Genomic DNA, 16,005 nt, shown 5'->3' with positions numbered 1-16,005 from the left:
GTGCGATTTTTAATGGAAATTTTACTTCGTTATTCTTAAAACTGGGTGTCAATTAGCAGTGACTCGCCTCCTTAACAAAGGAACAGGGTTTGCTACCTGCCCAGCCATACAGCCCCCTGGGGGGCTTCCTAGCCTGGGCTGGGCTGCTGCAACATCATCACACTGTATTAGTTACAGCACAGAGGTATGGAGGCAGGAGGAATACTCACTGTGCAATTTTCCTGATACCCCATGAGGCCTGAGCACCTCAGGGTGGGTTAGCACTCATGGAAAATCAGTTTAAGATGGGAAATTTTTAAACATCTTTCCTTATTTTCTTTCCCACACACAAACAGAATAATGCATTTTAAGTAACAAAGAGCACTTAAAAAGCAAAACAAAAACAGAAAGACACTTCTCCTTAAAAGCCACTATCTCCTTAGGATATTCCTCTTATATTAAATAAAGATACAAAGAGTGAAGTGTACTTAAAATCTCTCACAAAGATTGGAAATAAATTCTTCAAAAAGTGAATGCATACTATAGCACATACCCAGGATGTAACTCATTATTATTGGGAAGTGAAAATGAGAGCACCATGGTACAATAATTCTGAATAAGAACAAGCTAATTGCATTAGGGCAGCTTTCAGAAAACAAGAATTTATTTTTTTGTATGACAAATGTGCCTCAGTACAAAGTACACAAAGTATTTTCTGACTCTTACTGTGATATGCCTACTTTATTTCAAGTGAAATAAATGAATTTTTTAAAGGTTATGAAAATATGTGTATGCTTTAAAAAATTATTTCAGTAACATGTTGGATATCTGGAATATCCATATATTGGAGGTCTTTGTTCTCAGTCTACAAGGAAAATTGCCAAATCCACTCCAGAGTGCCAAGCTTAAAAAGGTGTTGAAGAGAGCCTGCCCGATTACCTGAATTCCAATTTGGCTCACAATGAAAGGAAGAAAAATTACCTCAATGCATTTCAATGTTGCTTCTCCCCTTGCAATAGACCTTATTTAATAGCTTATTACACTCAGAAAGCAAAGCATATTCTAAGGAAAGAACTCACGACTCATGGCTCCCGTCTCTTGACAGAACGGCCTCTTTGAATTCTTTTGTCAATTTCATAGATTTCTAACAAGCAGAGAATTGTTTTTTAAATCTGATTTTTTTTATGCCAGCAGCACTATTTCCTCCTCTGTAAGTAGGATAGATTCATCCTATAAGCAACAATGGATGCTTCCCTGCTGAACTCGAGCATGACAGATTAAGCTTCGAGCAGACCAGTAAATGCCACCTCCCTACTTAACAAGGCTGTTCAGAGCCAGGTGTTTGGGGCCTTGCCGTATTTGTTCCTGGAACTGCTGGCTGATGAGCCACTGCTATCCAAGGAGGCCAAGCAGCCCTGACTGAGCGACCTGTATGAAGACCCCACAGAGGCCTGCCTGGCAGGGCTGAGGGGGCATGCCTCATTGCCAGTGCTTCCAGGCAAATTCCTTGCCTCCAAATTGTGCCCGCCTCAGGACAGTTGGCTTGTACAATGCCTGGCGGAAAGTAGACACTTTGCACATGTTTACTGAATATAAAAGAGAAAAATAGGGAGAGAAAAAAAAATCTGAGTTTAGAGATGCCTTTCAGACCTTGCCGGATAAAATGCTGTTATTTCTGGAAAAGTGACACTGACCTGGAAGAGCAACTAAGAGGTAAAAAAAAAAAAAAAAAAAAAAAAAGGTAGGACTAACAGTGAACAAGCTAATAAAACACATGGAAACAAAATTAATAGTACTAGCCAAAATTTCTAATTGATCAATTATATTTCAAAATATCTTTTATTAGAAAAATGGCACTTGCAATATGTTTCTAAATGCCTTTTTAGAGCCAGTGTGTTGCATAAAGAAAAATACACCTGCATCCAGAATTATAATTTTAAGAACCATTATTTAGATTGCTGTGAGGTATCTTAAAATGCGATTCAATTTGCTCCTTAGATACTGCATATCAAACTATAAAAGCAAAGCTACATTGTTGGCTTTCTCCTTTTTTGGCACAGAAGTAGAATTGAGAATCTGCCTGTTGAAGTCAGAAACAGACTGAATGAAAAAATACAAAAGCATGAATGCACTGTTCTCACATTTATGTAATTGATGGCTATTTTACTTGTTGAAATCTTAAATCTTTCACAACCACATGCGTATGTTTGTCATTTATCCCCTTTTCTCAGGTGCAAAGAAGGCTACCAAGGAGTCCGTTGTGATCAATTTCTGCCGAAAACTGATTCCATCTTATCGGATCCAAGTAGGTCAAGCATTTTTCTTCTCTCTAATAGGCAGCTCTTATTCTGAGCAATGGTTGTTAACTCAGCTGAAAGCTATATTTCAGTCCCGTGTCTCTGAAAACTGCCAAGGACAGAAGACGATGGCAGATGTTGATGTTCAAAGCATCCTCAGAGCTGGCTCTATAGTCTAGGTCTTCTCCGACGATGAGGTCCGGCTTCCGGATTCCACCTTGAATCCCTCCTGGGAACCCCCAACAACCTGGGACTCCTTAGCTCTCCCTCTGCCCACCTCGTTTCAAAAGCGGGGATCTAGAAAAATAAAAGAACTTATTATTTACTTGAAATAATGTTATGGAAACTACAGTATTATACTGCTGCTTACGCTTTGGTTGTTAATTTATGATAGTGTTAAAGCATATCTTACTAAAGTAAGAAAACGTGTACAAAATCATGTAAGAAGTTTTCAAGCAGATTTTGAAAACTCTCTTTTTGGCAATGCTATTTGCATATCGGTGATTACTGTCCTAAGGACAAATTATTTTTTCTCCATTCAAGGAAAAAGACAATTTGCAGATTAAAAAATATAGCTAGTCATTAGTTTCTGTTTGTATATGAATAAAAGTAACTTTTTATGCCTAAACGCCCATTCTGTCAAATGTGAAATGTTTATCTTTAAAGAATTCTCTGCTCTTTCAATAGCTGCTAGAATTGAATCATTACTAAGAACAGGGGATTTTTACTGAATCACCTGTTTAGTTTAGTGAGGATAATGATAGGCATTTTGCAATTGTAAAGGCCAGGTTATGGTTTTCTGAAGTTCATACATATGTAACACAGACCTCATCAAAATATTTTGTACTGATTACAGACAGAGGTCGCCCTGCCTGTGTCTGTGCATTTTGCTGCATAATGAACGTGTCTAGCCATCTTCCAACATCTTTTCAAAATGCATATTTTCATTTTCCCCTGAATTTCTAACTACATTTACTCAAGTAGATGCACAGTTATTTGAAAGAAAAAGGTTTTGTTGAATTTAATTTAATTCTATTTTATCTTGACAAAGCAATTCACCATACAGTAATTACTCTTTCTTTGCAAATTTAGCTTTCCTTGAGAAAAGTGAAGGTTGCCACAGGGGTATCTCTATTTCCTGAAATGTGAGGCACAGTTCTCTAGGAATTACCCAGAGAGGATGGTATTACTGGAGTTTTTTGTATCTTATTTATCAAGTGATTTGGGCCACTTCCTTCCTTCCTCCCTCCCTCCCTTCCTTCCTTTTTTGCTTTCTTTTCATATATGGATGTGGAATAGCTATTGAGTACAGGTTACAAAGGGCAAGGCCTTGTGCATGGTACAAAGTGGGTAAAAAAATCTCTTTAAACAATCTAATCAAATTTTACCATCCATCACTGCAAGAGTGGAGGATGTGTCCACCATAATGACTGTTCTCTCCTCATAGAACAAAATGGTCCCATGGTTACAGTCACTAGCCCTGAAAACCTATTTCTATTAAAATTATAGCTATGTGAGCCAGGCACGGTGGTTCAGGCCTATAAACCCAGCACTTTGGGAGGCAGAGATGCTTGAGGTCAGGAGTTTGAGACCAGCCTGGCCAAAATGGTGAAACCCTGTCTCTACTAAAAATACAAAAGTTAGCCTGATGTGATGACAGGCGCCTGTAGTCTCAGCTACCTCAGGAGGCTGAGGCAGGAGACTCGCTTGAATCCAGGAGGCAAGGTTGCAGTGAGCCGAGATCACGCCACTGTACTCCAGCCTGGGTGACAGAGCAAGACTGTCTAAAAAAAAATAAAAAATAATAAAAAATAAAAAGTATAGCTCTCTGAAATGTTTCTATTAAGTGAAATTGCAAGATAGAAAATTATTTCTATATAAAATTGCAAAAGGAACATACTTTGGCCCAAATGTAGAAAAGAAATACACTAAAATGTTGAAAGGGTGTGGAATTTCATGAAATTGTTTTTCTATTTCTCCAGTTTTCTGTAAAGTGGTATATCATCATTATGAGTCAAAATGCCAGAATTCCTTGAAATTTAAAAAGAAGGAATAAGCACAGAGAACCCATGGATGAGTGCTTGAGACACAGCTTAAATGGAAAAGCATTGTATCTTCCATTCATCCATGCACACATGCATTTCTTTAGGTAATCATTAATTCATTTCATCAGTATTTTCTGAGTATCCATCAAGATCCACCTAATCGGTCAGGCTCTGTTAATACAAAGGTGTGCAAACAGGATTTAGGCTCTGAGGACCCTGCAGATTAGTGAGGGGGGAAACATGTGGCTATATAAACATGGGGATGAATTTGGTTAACATTTACCCCTTTCTGACGTTAGCAGATTTGATTTGACTCCCAGGCCTCAGGCTTTCACCTGAGCAGTGGTAACAATAATAACTTATAAGCATTATTGTTATCATATAGAAGAACAGAGTCAATGCCAGATAATGTCAGTCCACTTCCCTTATTCATCACTATAATCATTACTAATATGTGTTTAAATGATACATGTGCCAGGCACTGTGCCAAAGGCTTTACATGAATTATTTTATTAAACCCTCACCATCACAGTTTGGTAAGGAGAGTGCTGACAGTTGCCCACACTTTGTAGTTGAGGAAATTAGACCTCAGCGATTCTAAGTAAACTTGCTCAAGGTCATACAGCTAGTTAATGCTAGAGTTTAACTTCCATTTCAAATGACTCCAGGACCTGAGCTCCCAACTGCAGGGCACTTTCCTCCCTCCCCTAGAACCCTCCCTTCTCTAGTTATTTTCAACAGGACATTTATCACTCTAAATTCCATTGACTGAAACTCAATGACCTGCGGCTAACATTATTCTAAGGAATAATATTTGCACAATTTTCATATCTTAATGCAGCAACTTGAGCTTCCATAGAGATTTAAATCCCTAATGAAATTTCCTTGTCAAAATTCTTGTTGAAGGATTGTTTAATTTGCTGCTCATGATATCTTTGGAATGACTGTATGCTCAGGAAATAAGCTTCCACTCAATGCCCTCCCTCCATTTTTTCTCTTCTGTCTCCTCTCTTCTCTCCATTCTGTCTTCCTTCCTTCCTCCCTCTCTCCCGGTCTATCTAATGCATACTTTTGCTGAGTGAAATCCCCGTTAGCAGGGGCTGAGAAACCCCTGCTCTTTCATTCTCTCCCAGGCGATGCAAAGTCGGTCAGAAATGTGTATCTTTTACATTAAATTTTAAAAACAAAATAAAATCTTAAATGACCTATATTGAGGAAAATGGTGCAAGGATGTCACTGTGAGAGCCTTAATGGCTTAAGTGTCTTAGACGTGGTTCAGAGCTGGGTCCTCAGACTATTTCAAAAACTCATCCCCTCTGTTCTCTTTTCAATCCCAAGAACCTATAGCTGACTACATTCAGGAACACATTTACCTATGAGGATCAATCTTATAAAGTGCTTCAATGACAGTTTTTGTAAAAATATCTAATGCACCAATCTGTCAGATTAATCAAACCCTCCTGTGAATTCAATGTACCACAAGTTGCATTCAGATCATGAGGCTGAATAGCAAGCAGGGGTTCAGAAGGAACGTAGTGAGTGACTCAGATTTTGGTCAGAGTCAAGAGGAAGTGACCTTCTGTGGAGGAGCCAGCATCAGCTAATGTGGCATTCTTGAAAGGCATATTTCTGGCCCCTGCCTCCTATGCTGCTAGCGCACTGAGGGCTAGCAGCAGTAAGCTTCCCGGAAGCTGACTTGTAGACTCCTGCCCTGGTTTTCCTTCCTTACTACCCATTCCCACCCAGGGTAGTTACCATCCTCAGCCTTGAAGCAGAGTTAGATGGAGCTGAACTATGTATCAGTCAGAACTGTGAGCCAGTCAAGGTTTTTCTCTATCTCCACTCTCATGAACACATGCCAAGCTGAGTTCCCGTCAAGATCCTGACATAATCACCAGCCAGTGGAAGCGTGGGGGATGCTTCAGAGAACAGACTCAGAACAGAATCAAAGAATGGGGTGGGGTAGAGAAGATGCCCATTGGAAGCAAGGGCACGCCTCCTCACACACAGCTGGAGGCAGCTGTTTCTACACCACCCTATGCCTTTCTCTCCCTGTCAGAATCCAGTACTTAGCTTCCTCCTGGCTGTGACGGCAGGCTTGAGTCTGCAGGCTCAAGCTCTGGCATGCAGTGTATACAGCTTAAACACCTGGAGTCATCTAGCCTCTCCGTGAAAGGAAGGAGCATCACTTCCATCACGCGTTCATATGTGCTGACTTAGATTCGCACTTTGCTTCTTCGCTTCTTAGAACCAGGCTCTGTTCTCACAGCACCTGGAAAGATGCTAGGAGCCTGGTCTGGGTGTGATTCAGAGGAAGACTAGTGAAAAAGATACAGATAGAGGTTTAGACTTCTCATCAGCCCAAACTGGGTTTGTGTGCCTCAGCTTTCCAGAAAGAACCACTTCACAAGTCCATAAAGAACAGAAAAAAACGATCTTCTATAGAATGTGGTTCTAGCCCCAGAGAGGGCATCAGGTAAGAAAATAAATTTATAAACACAGCCATGCTTCCAAATGGCCTGCAGAGACAACCAAATCATGCCCAAGCTTGGTCTCCTTCTTCATGTTCCCAGGGATTGTCACTCCCAGTGCCTAGACCATCAGGCTCAGAGCAAAGTGGTACTCCTTTGCCATATGTGTCACAGTGAAGGAAAAAATAATTGAGAACACCCTGGAAACACCGATGTAGGGCCAGGAGCCTGGGCAGGCATTTGTTAAGCAGATATAAGGAGATTTTCCTGAAGATTATTAACAGGAAGTTTTCCCCCAAAAGACCCATGTTCTGCACTCTTGCCTTTCTCAATCATATTTAATATATAGGAACGTGTGTTCTGTGTATCAACAATTAGGTGAAAGGGTGAAACAAAAGGTGCTCTGAATTGGAAGTCAAAGGGTTTTGCTTCTAATTCTGTGACCACCTGATCTTTGTGGTGTGGTCTTTGGAAAATCAGTTTATTTGGACCTTGGTTTCTTTATCTGTAGAACAATTCCATGGGCATCCAGCTTAAAGACAGTGATGGCCCTTAGTAGAGCAGGCTGTCCTCGCAAGCCATTCAGAAGGGGAGTTCAGGGCACCACCAAAATAGTGGATTTCTTCACTCACTCATTCATTCATTTCCCCAGATAATTAAGCACATGTAATGTATACCATGCTTTGGATCCAAACAATAATAACCACAGATCCTATTGTCTTCATCCATTTGGGATGCTATGAAAAAATACCATTAACTGGATGGCTTATAAACAACAGAAATTTATTTCTCACTGTTGTGCATGCTAGGAAGTCAAGATCAAGGCTCTGGCAGATTCAGTGTCTGCTGTGGGCAATTTTCTGATAGAGGGTGCATTCTCTATGTCCTTATATTGTGGAAGGCATGACACGACTCTCTGCACCTCTTTTGGAAAGGCTTGAATCCTATTCATGAGGATTTCTTCTTTCTGATGTATCACCTCCCAAAGGCACTGCCTCTTACCAGCACCACGTTAAGGATTAGGTTTCCACATAAGAATTTTCGTGGGACACAAATTTTCAGACCATAGCATCTACCATCAGTAAACTCATAGTGTGGTTAGCTGTGCTTATTGACATTGAATTACAGACTAGAAAGGATGTAATGTCTGCAAGATATTGAAATGTTTTCTTCCTTCACTCATTCAAAATCGTATTAATAGTTTGACATTGGACAAGTTGCATAACATTAATAAACCCTGGCTTTCTTCTTTATAAATTAAGATATTCTAATCTGTAACATATATAGCTGTTGCTAGGATGAAATAAAATAATCCATTCAGAGCATGTTGTGCTTGGGACATTGTGAAAGCTCAATAAATATTATCTATTATCATCATTATTATTTTTGTTGTTTCAACTGTCACCTTGATTACTACACAGTGTACAAGGCACTGAGACAGGAGCTACCAGGAATTAAAAAGCATACAGCCTATTACCTGGCCTCGAATATCTCCAGTGGTACTGAGGAAATAAAAATGCACAAAGAAGCACAAATAAGGACACACACAAAAGACATGACTGCTAAGGAAATCTAAAAATGGAGGGGCAATAAAAGTTCACATAAAGTCGAGGGAGAGATCTGGGTTACTCAGGAAAGGATTTCTCTAGGAGAGAAGATTATAGTGAGCTATTCACACAGGATGTGTATCTGTGAACTGTTGTACAACCTGCACACTGCCCAACTTCACTGGTATCATTTATGCTAGAGTGTGAAGGACCTTCTGTAGAGGGGTGCAGCTTGGTCCTGGGAAGGACATTTCCATGAATAAATTTGACAGATAAAAAACAGATTCTTGAGGACACAAAAGCAGAAACTAATTATCACTTTCCCCCGGTCTATTAATCCATACAGATGAAAGGGTATAACTTTCAGACTGGGATCTGCTGGGAATACTTAAGTCTGCTAAGCTACTCTGCCTTCCAGGAGCCATAAAAACATTGTTAGCAGAATGGATTTATATGTAAAATCTGTCACTCTTATTACCGTTTTTCTGGCTTGGCATGAGAAGGAGAAACAGAGAATTATCTGATTTTGACCATGTCACCTTGAATCTCACAAAACCCATTAATTCTGTCAGGTTGTGGCATTTTTATATATTTGATTGCTAATATCTTCAAGTATTCCCCTTTAAATTATATGAACACTAATCTTTTACCAATCATGTATGCAAACACATGATTTCTAGATACTAGGAAAATAAGTTTATTTACAAGAAAGTAAAAATTTCCTATAGGTACATGATTCAGAGATAACCACTGATAATCAATTCGTGCATACTACTCCAAATATTTTCTGCTTTTTCTATGGCATACATATGTATTCATTTTTATTTGTTTGTTTGGTTTTTAGAGGCAGGGTCTTGCTCTGTCACCCAGGCTGGAGTGCAATGGCATGATCTTGGCTCACTGTAGCATCAACTTTCTGGGCTCAAGTGATCCTCTTGCCTCAGCCTCCCAAGTAGCTGGGACTACAATTGCCTGCCACCACACTCAGCTACTTAAAAAAAAAAAAAAGTTTATAAAGATGGGATCTTGCTATGTTGCCCAGGCTGGTCTTGAACTACTGGCCTCAGGAGAGCCTCCCATCTCAGTCTCCCAAAGTGCTGGGATTGCAGGCTTGAGCCACTGCGCCAGACTTGTATTTGGTTTTAACCATTACGTTGAAAGCAGGTCTCATAGGGCCAGAGGGAAGCACACCTGCCCTTGCCTCTCTCAGCTCTAGTGTTTGAGTCTGTCTGCCCAGCTTGCTAACAGCAGCTTCCCTGTTGGCCCTGGCTCACTGGGGGTCCACTCTACCCACTCTACCCGGGAAGATGGATTCTTCTGCCCTCCCAGGGAGCCTGTTGCGCAGGTCTGAAGACAGCTCTCAACTGGTTCTCGGTTATCCTGTGTGGTCCACAGCTAGTCCACAGGACATGCTCACTATGTTGTCTCATCGTGCCCTGGGAGAGCTGGTCATTCAGGAGCCTGTGTCATCAGACCGTCAGGATCAAAGATGACAGTTCCTCTGTCTCATCTCTCCTCTGTCCTTTCTATAGTTTCAAAGTCAGGGAGGGAGATCAAGTGTTATGGAATGGTTCTAGATTATCTAATTATTTCCTTTACAAATTCTGCATGTGGTGATTTATCTCCACTTCATTATCTATTATTCATTATATTGACACCTTAATCAAATCTGAGGTACCAGAAATTAAATATTCATATCTTATTACACAATATACTCATTTGCCTTACAAAATTAGGATTGGCTGGGTGCTCATGCTTGTAATCTCAGCACTTTGGGAAGCCGTGGTATGAGTATTCCTTGAGCCCAGGAGTTGAATATCAGCCCGGGCAGCATACGAAGACCTTGTTTCTAGAAAAAATAAATAAATAAATAAAAAATAGCCAGGCATGGAGGTGTGCACCTATAGTCCCAGCTACTTGGGAAGCTGAAGCTGGAGGCTCACTTGAGCTCAGGAACTCGAGGCTGCTGTGAGCTGTGATTGTGCTACTGCACTCCAGCCTGGGTGATGTAGTGAGACTCTCTCAATTAACAAAAAAATTAAAAAGAGGGACACCACCAGGTTTATACTATCTGTATTTTGTAACTTCTACTTCCCACTCAATATAGTGTGAGCTTTTTCCCACAGCATTTTCATAATTTTATATTCTTTTAAACTATTATTTTGAAGGTTATACTACTATAAGGATTTAACATAAATTATCTTACCAGTCGTCTATGAAGGACCGTTAGTGGGTTTCCAATTTTGCCTGATTACAGTGATTAACAACCGTTATGCATAAGTCTCTATACCTTGATGTCCAAATGATTTCTTGAGGATAAATTTCTAGATTTTGATATATTTGGATAACTTTTACTCCAGAAAGATTATATCAGTTTACTTTTCCATGAGTGAACAGTAAAATTGATTTTACTTTTTTTTTTTTTTTTTTTTTTTACCAACACTGGATAGTATTGTTTTAATTGCTACTTGTACAAGGAAAATTATATACCACTAATATTTTATATTGCACCTTGATTGCCAGCAAATTTGAATCCTTTTTTCACTTGTATATTGGTCAGTTTCATTTCTACCTTTATGAATTTTTAATTATTTTCCTTTGCTTACTTTGAAATACTGTAATATTTCAGTCTTATTTAAAAGAGTTTGCTATTTTGAGGATAATAAACTATTCACTATCATATAATTTTTCCAGATTGCTCTTTGATTTATTATTTATGGTATTTTTTAAAGCATACAAAAGTTTTGCCTTTTATGGAGTCAAACCTATTAGTTATTTTTTAAAAAGTAGTTCATATGAGCTAATGCTATCTTTAGCCTAAGAATGAAATGAATTAATAGTAATTAAGCTATTCAATTTTATTATATTTATGTTAGTGTGTAGTTTTATATTAAGAGCAATATGTTTAAAAATACATTTGGTTTTTCGGACAGAAGTTATTGAATAGTCTGACATTTCTTGATGATTTATAAAGATAAATTAATTATATAATCGATAATTGCACATAGCTGGTGCTGTCTGTGGACTTTCTACTCTGCAGATAGGGGTAACACCATGAGAGTATTTGATTTTAAGAGAATTGTAGTTTGCATTTGGTAATATTATTTCCTCAAGTTAAAAATATACAATTGGTTAAATATGATTCAACCATATATTGATTTGAACTTGATTACATACGCATTTTAGAATAATATGCTTTGAAAAACAACCAATACATGATATTAAATACAATATAGGGTTCAAAACACTATGTATGGTATGACTAGGGTGACCATATAACTTATCTAAACTAGGATATTTGGAGAGTGAAAAGCAGAGCTATGAATAATTATACTGGAATAAAAAATATGAGGCAGAACTATACATTCACCCAAATTTGTAACATAAGCATGTGTATACTTAACTATACAGGCTTAAAAAAAACTTGAAGGCAATGTATTGCAAAATATGGTAGGATTGCACAATTTTTTCAATATCTTTTGTGTATTCTCCCAATTTTCTGCAACACATTTGTATTGTATATAATCTATTATTATATTATTTATTTTTAATTATTATTTTAAATTTAATAAACATTAAAAGAATGACAATAATGACAAATGCTTTGTTGATGATTACTGCCAGGGATTGATCTAAGGTCTTAACAGATAATCCTCACACAGTTTTGTAAGGTAGACTAAATCAATTCCCACTTTAATGTGTGGAAACTGAGAAAAATAAAGTAAATAAATAAATACATAAATAAATAAAATAATTTGCCCAAGGATACACACATAGTCAATGGAAGCACTGAAATTTTAAACCCACTGGGTATACAGTCTAAAAAAAAGAACGTGGAGAAACAGTTACAAACATTGAGAGAATTGCTTTCCCATAGAGTTATAATTATGATTCCTCACATTGCTTCTCTTCTTTTGAGCATCATTATTTTTTATGTGACTTTTCATACTGTTCTGCTGTATTAGGAATTGTGGTGTCTTCTAACAAATTGTAATATGGGTTCCTGTGTAAAACTTGCAGACTTTGACCATGACTCCCCAGAGGGAAAATCCTAGCAGTCTTTCTGGTCTCTGCTTATAGGGCACCTACAGCTGAGGTTGGTGTCAGGTAGGTGTCTCGTGGCCATGGCTACCTGCTCAAGAAGGTGTAAAGCCCAGGACAAACGCCTAAATGTCACCACTCTCCCCACCCTCTGCTACCTTTGCCCTCATTCTCTCCATTTGAGCAATCTTAGTAGGGTTCTTATCGCTTCTGTAAGGTGTTTGGAGCCTGGTTCTGTTCAAGTCTCCATACAGTTTAATTTGATATACAAGTTTTTGTAGTGTATTTCTACCTTCACTGTATTTGGCCTGTCACTTACATGTGAGGATGGTGCCTCCTTCTGAGATTGATCTATTGATGTGTCTCCCCCTCCACATCCCATATTCATAATTTATTTTTTTTCCATGGAAAGCATATACAGGGACAGTCTTTTGTGAGTATTCCAATGGCCTTTTTAACTAGAATTTTCCAAAGGGTTCACTTCTGAGTGAGTAGAAGGAAGCATTTAAAAAACAAACAAAAAAAATGGATGGAAAATGTGGCCAAGACTACCTGAAGATTAAAAGCAAAGGACCAATAACCACAAAATCCAATCAGCCCTCAATCAAAAGGGTCCAGCACATTGGAAATTACTTTTATTCTTCCATCCATACCTTTCTGTGCTTCTTTCTTATAGTCCACTTTGGGTAAATTTCAGTCACATCTAATAATATCACATGTATCACTAGATAGACATAACCACTTTCTGCAAAATTCAGAAAAAAATCATAATCGTTTTCAACTCTGTTAATTAGATTTTCCTAAATGAATCTATTTATTTACATTCTATGCCCAAGAGCTACATTGTGAAGATAAATAGCAGAATACCTGTTTCTTTTGATGGTGTTTTACATGACACTGATGCTAGGAGACAACCAACACAGTGCTGTAGCAAGCCGCACGCCCACCATCCTCCTTTTCCTGAGAGAGCTATTTTCGTAGAATATGATAGAGCAATTTCACCAATGTGTGACTGACATGAAATGAAATGGTTTAGCTATTATCATCTTTTTTTTCTAATTTGGGACTACCAGCATTTCAGTTTTTAACATAGTTCTAAAAAATTGGACACATGAATTATAAATAATGTCTCATAATGTGGATTAAGAATGTGAGCAGAGAGAAACAGAAAAACTGACTACATTGTTGACAGTAATCAGAGACACAGGGTTCTGAATTTTCTCTTAAGAGAAACATGTCCTTAGGTCCTCTTAGGCCCACATTTCAAGTTCCAACAGAGTTTTTAATGGAATAAGGACTTAACTATATGCCAAATTTTGTGCTAGGCCTCTGTCTACACATCCTTATTTATTATTCCTGAGTTATAGTAATTGTATGGTTGTGGCAACAGACATTCAGATAAATTAATTAACCTACAAAGATAATCAATTTGTAAGAATTTGAAATCAAATCTGCTGAGTCTATATTTTAGCCATCAAAGGGCTTTTTGATATGGGCCAATCAAATTTTCTTGTAATAGGAAACTTTTTAATATTTATTTTACTTTATTTTTTTCATGAAGGGTCAAGAACAAAACATTCTCCATCATTTATTGAAATTCATATTTTCATTAAGTATCATAACAAGTGGTATAATTAAAAATGTAATGAAATAGGTCAAAAGATAGTACAGTTTGGGGTAAAATCATTGCATTTAGCAAAGCAGTTCAAGGTACATAACCTAATTCTTGTACATGATAGGCACTTGATAAAACTGTAAATAATTAAAATGAATTTTTGATGATTTGTTTGATATGTGGATAAATTTTTGAGAACTAGCACTGGATCTTCTGAATTCCTGGCTCCCCCAACTATTTTTAGTGTCTCCTTATGAATAGGTTGTCAGTGTTCAATTATACTGGTTGGTGTCTCCACTGTCTCCATTTTCTTTGGAATCTTGAAAACGTTAATCCCTTCAGGGAAGCTTTGTTTGAGAATTAAGGTGGAATTGATCTGGCAGATAAACATTTGATTCCCACTGTGCTTTAAACCATGAGGAGGTTATCAAATTCTCAGTTTTTGCTGATTTCTTGTCTTCACAGAAAAGCTCTGTGATTATACCTGCAGGACATTTTAAAATATTGGGCATAACCCACTTTAGTTGTCCAGGAACACATTCCAGACCCAATAGGAGTGTTTTGTGGATAATCTGTAAATGGTGTTCCTTAATTAAGAGTGAGCAACAGGGAATTTGTAAGTCAAATAAACATTCCTGTAGTGTAAGCCTATTCAGCTACAAGTAACATTTATTAACAGCCTATTCTAGTTCATGCAAGAAACCTTGCCAGGTACGTGCACAAAAGTTCTGTCATTTAACTCTTAGACAAGATAAAGTAGCTATTACTATCCTCATTTTTGAGCTATGTCAATAAGACTAGAAAAGGAAACCCTAGATGAAGAAAATCATTAAGACTTACTGTAAGATATAAGAAGAACTAAATTGAGAGATAGAGCATGACCTACCGTAGAATATTTTTGTAAAATGGAATTGTTCCTTAAATATCTGTCCCTATAGTTCCAAATACAATCCTCAGACTATGTCTTAAATGTTTTTCTTAGCTTTTGTTTGTTTGTTTTTTGTGTATCTAATTATGGAACTTAATCAGCAGTTTGTTGAGGACAAGGACCATGCTGGATTTGGATTTGGTTACCACTACATCTCAGGTGCCTTACGTGCTTCCATTACATCAGGCACTCAGGTAATTTGGACTGAATGAGTGAAAGAGAGACTTGTTCAAGGTAACATGTTTTACTAGCTCCCATTTTAAATGTGGTTTTAGTATACCTACTTTAAAATTTATTTGGTATTCACCCAATGCCTATGACTTTGCTAAGTATTATGGATAATTAATACAGTAACAGTGTATTTTATTTTATTTTAAAATTCTATTTTAATTGAATTTAATTTTTAGGATAGTAATACATTCACATGGTTCAGTATCAAACAGCATAAAAATGTTTACAATAAAAAGTCTTCTACCCTTATCCCCCATTTACCCAGTTCTTCTCTGATAGGCAATCAATGTTGTTAATTCCTCATAAATCTTTGTAAAGCTACTGTATAAATGTATAAGTAAAATGAACAAAAATTCCTTATCTCTTTTTATATAAATAACAGCTCGTAGTACATACTGTTCCACATCTTCCTTTTTCATCTAGCAGTGATCTAGCTTTTTCATCTAAAATGATCTTCAAGATCATTTTCTTTCAGTTCATATAGAACATTCTGATTCTTTTTATAATTGTATACAATTCCATTCATTGCATATAGCACAATATGGCTGCTATGGTCTGTATGTTTGTGTTCCCACCAAAAATTCGTACGTTGAAACATAATTACCAATGTGATTACATTAAGAAGTAGATGAGATAATCAGAGTGAAGTCCTCGTGAATGGAATTAATGACCTTAAAGAGGCCCCAGAGCTGCCTTGCTTCTTCCATCATGTGAGGACACAGCAAGAAGATGCAGTATAAGTGCAAGACCCTTTACCTGCTGGCACTTTGATCTTGGATTTCCCAGCCTTTAGAACCATAATAAATAGATTTCTGTTACCTATAAATGACCGTTTATGGTGTTTTGTTACA

General features: G+C 37.5%; 1 protein-coding gene across 7 annotated transcripts in view; it reads left to right on the top strand.

Annotated features, from left to right (window-relative positions):
* NRG3 (neuregulin 3) overlaps positions 1-16,005 on the top strand; it is a 1,117,203-nt gene that overhangs the window by 869,114 nt on the left and 232,084 nt on the right. For all 7 annotated transcript variants that reach the window (XM_030941427.1, XM_030941426.1, XM_030941425.1 and 4 more), the window contains one exon: positions 2,211-2,284. In XM_030941427.1, the coding sequence (XP_030797287.1) occupies positions 2,211-2,284 (74 nt within the window). The remainder of the gene's footprint in view (positions 1-2,210; positions 2,285-16,005) is intronic.

The sequence above is a fragment of the Rhinopithecus roxellana genome, chromosome 11 (genome assembly GCF_007565055.1).
Source record: "Rhinopithecus roxellana isolate Shanxi Qingling chromosome 11, ASM756505v1, whole genome shotgun sequence".
NCBI lineage: Eukaryota > Metazoa > Chordata > Mammalia > Primates > Cercopithecidae > Rhinopithecus > Rhinopithecus roxellana.
This window is presented reverse-complemented; position numbering and strand designations above follow the sequence as displayed.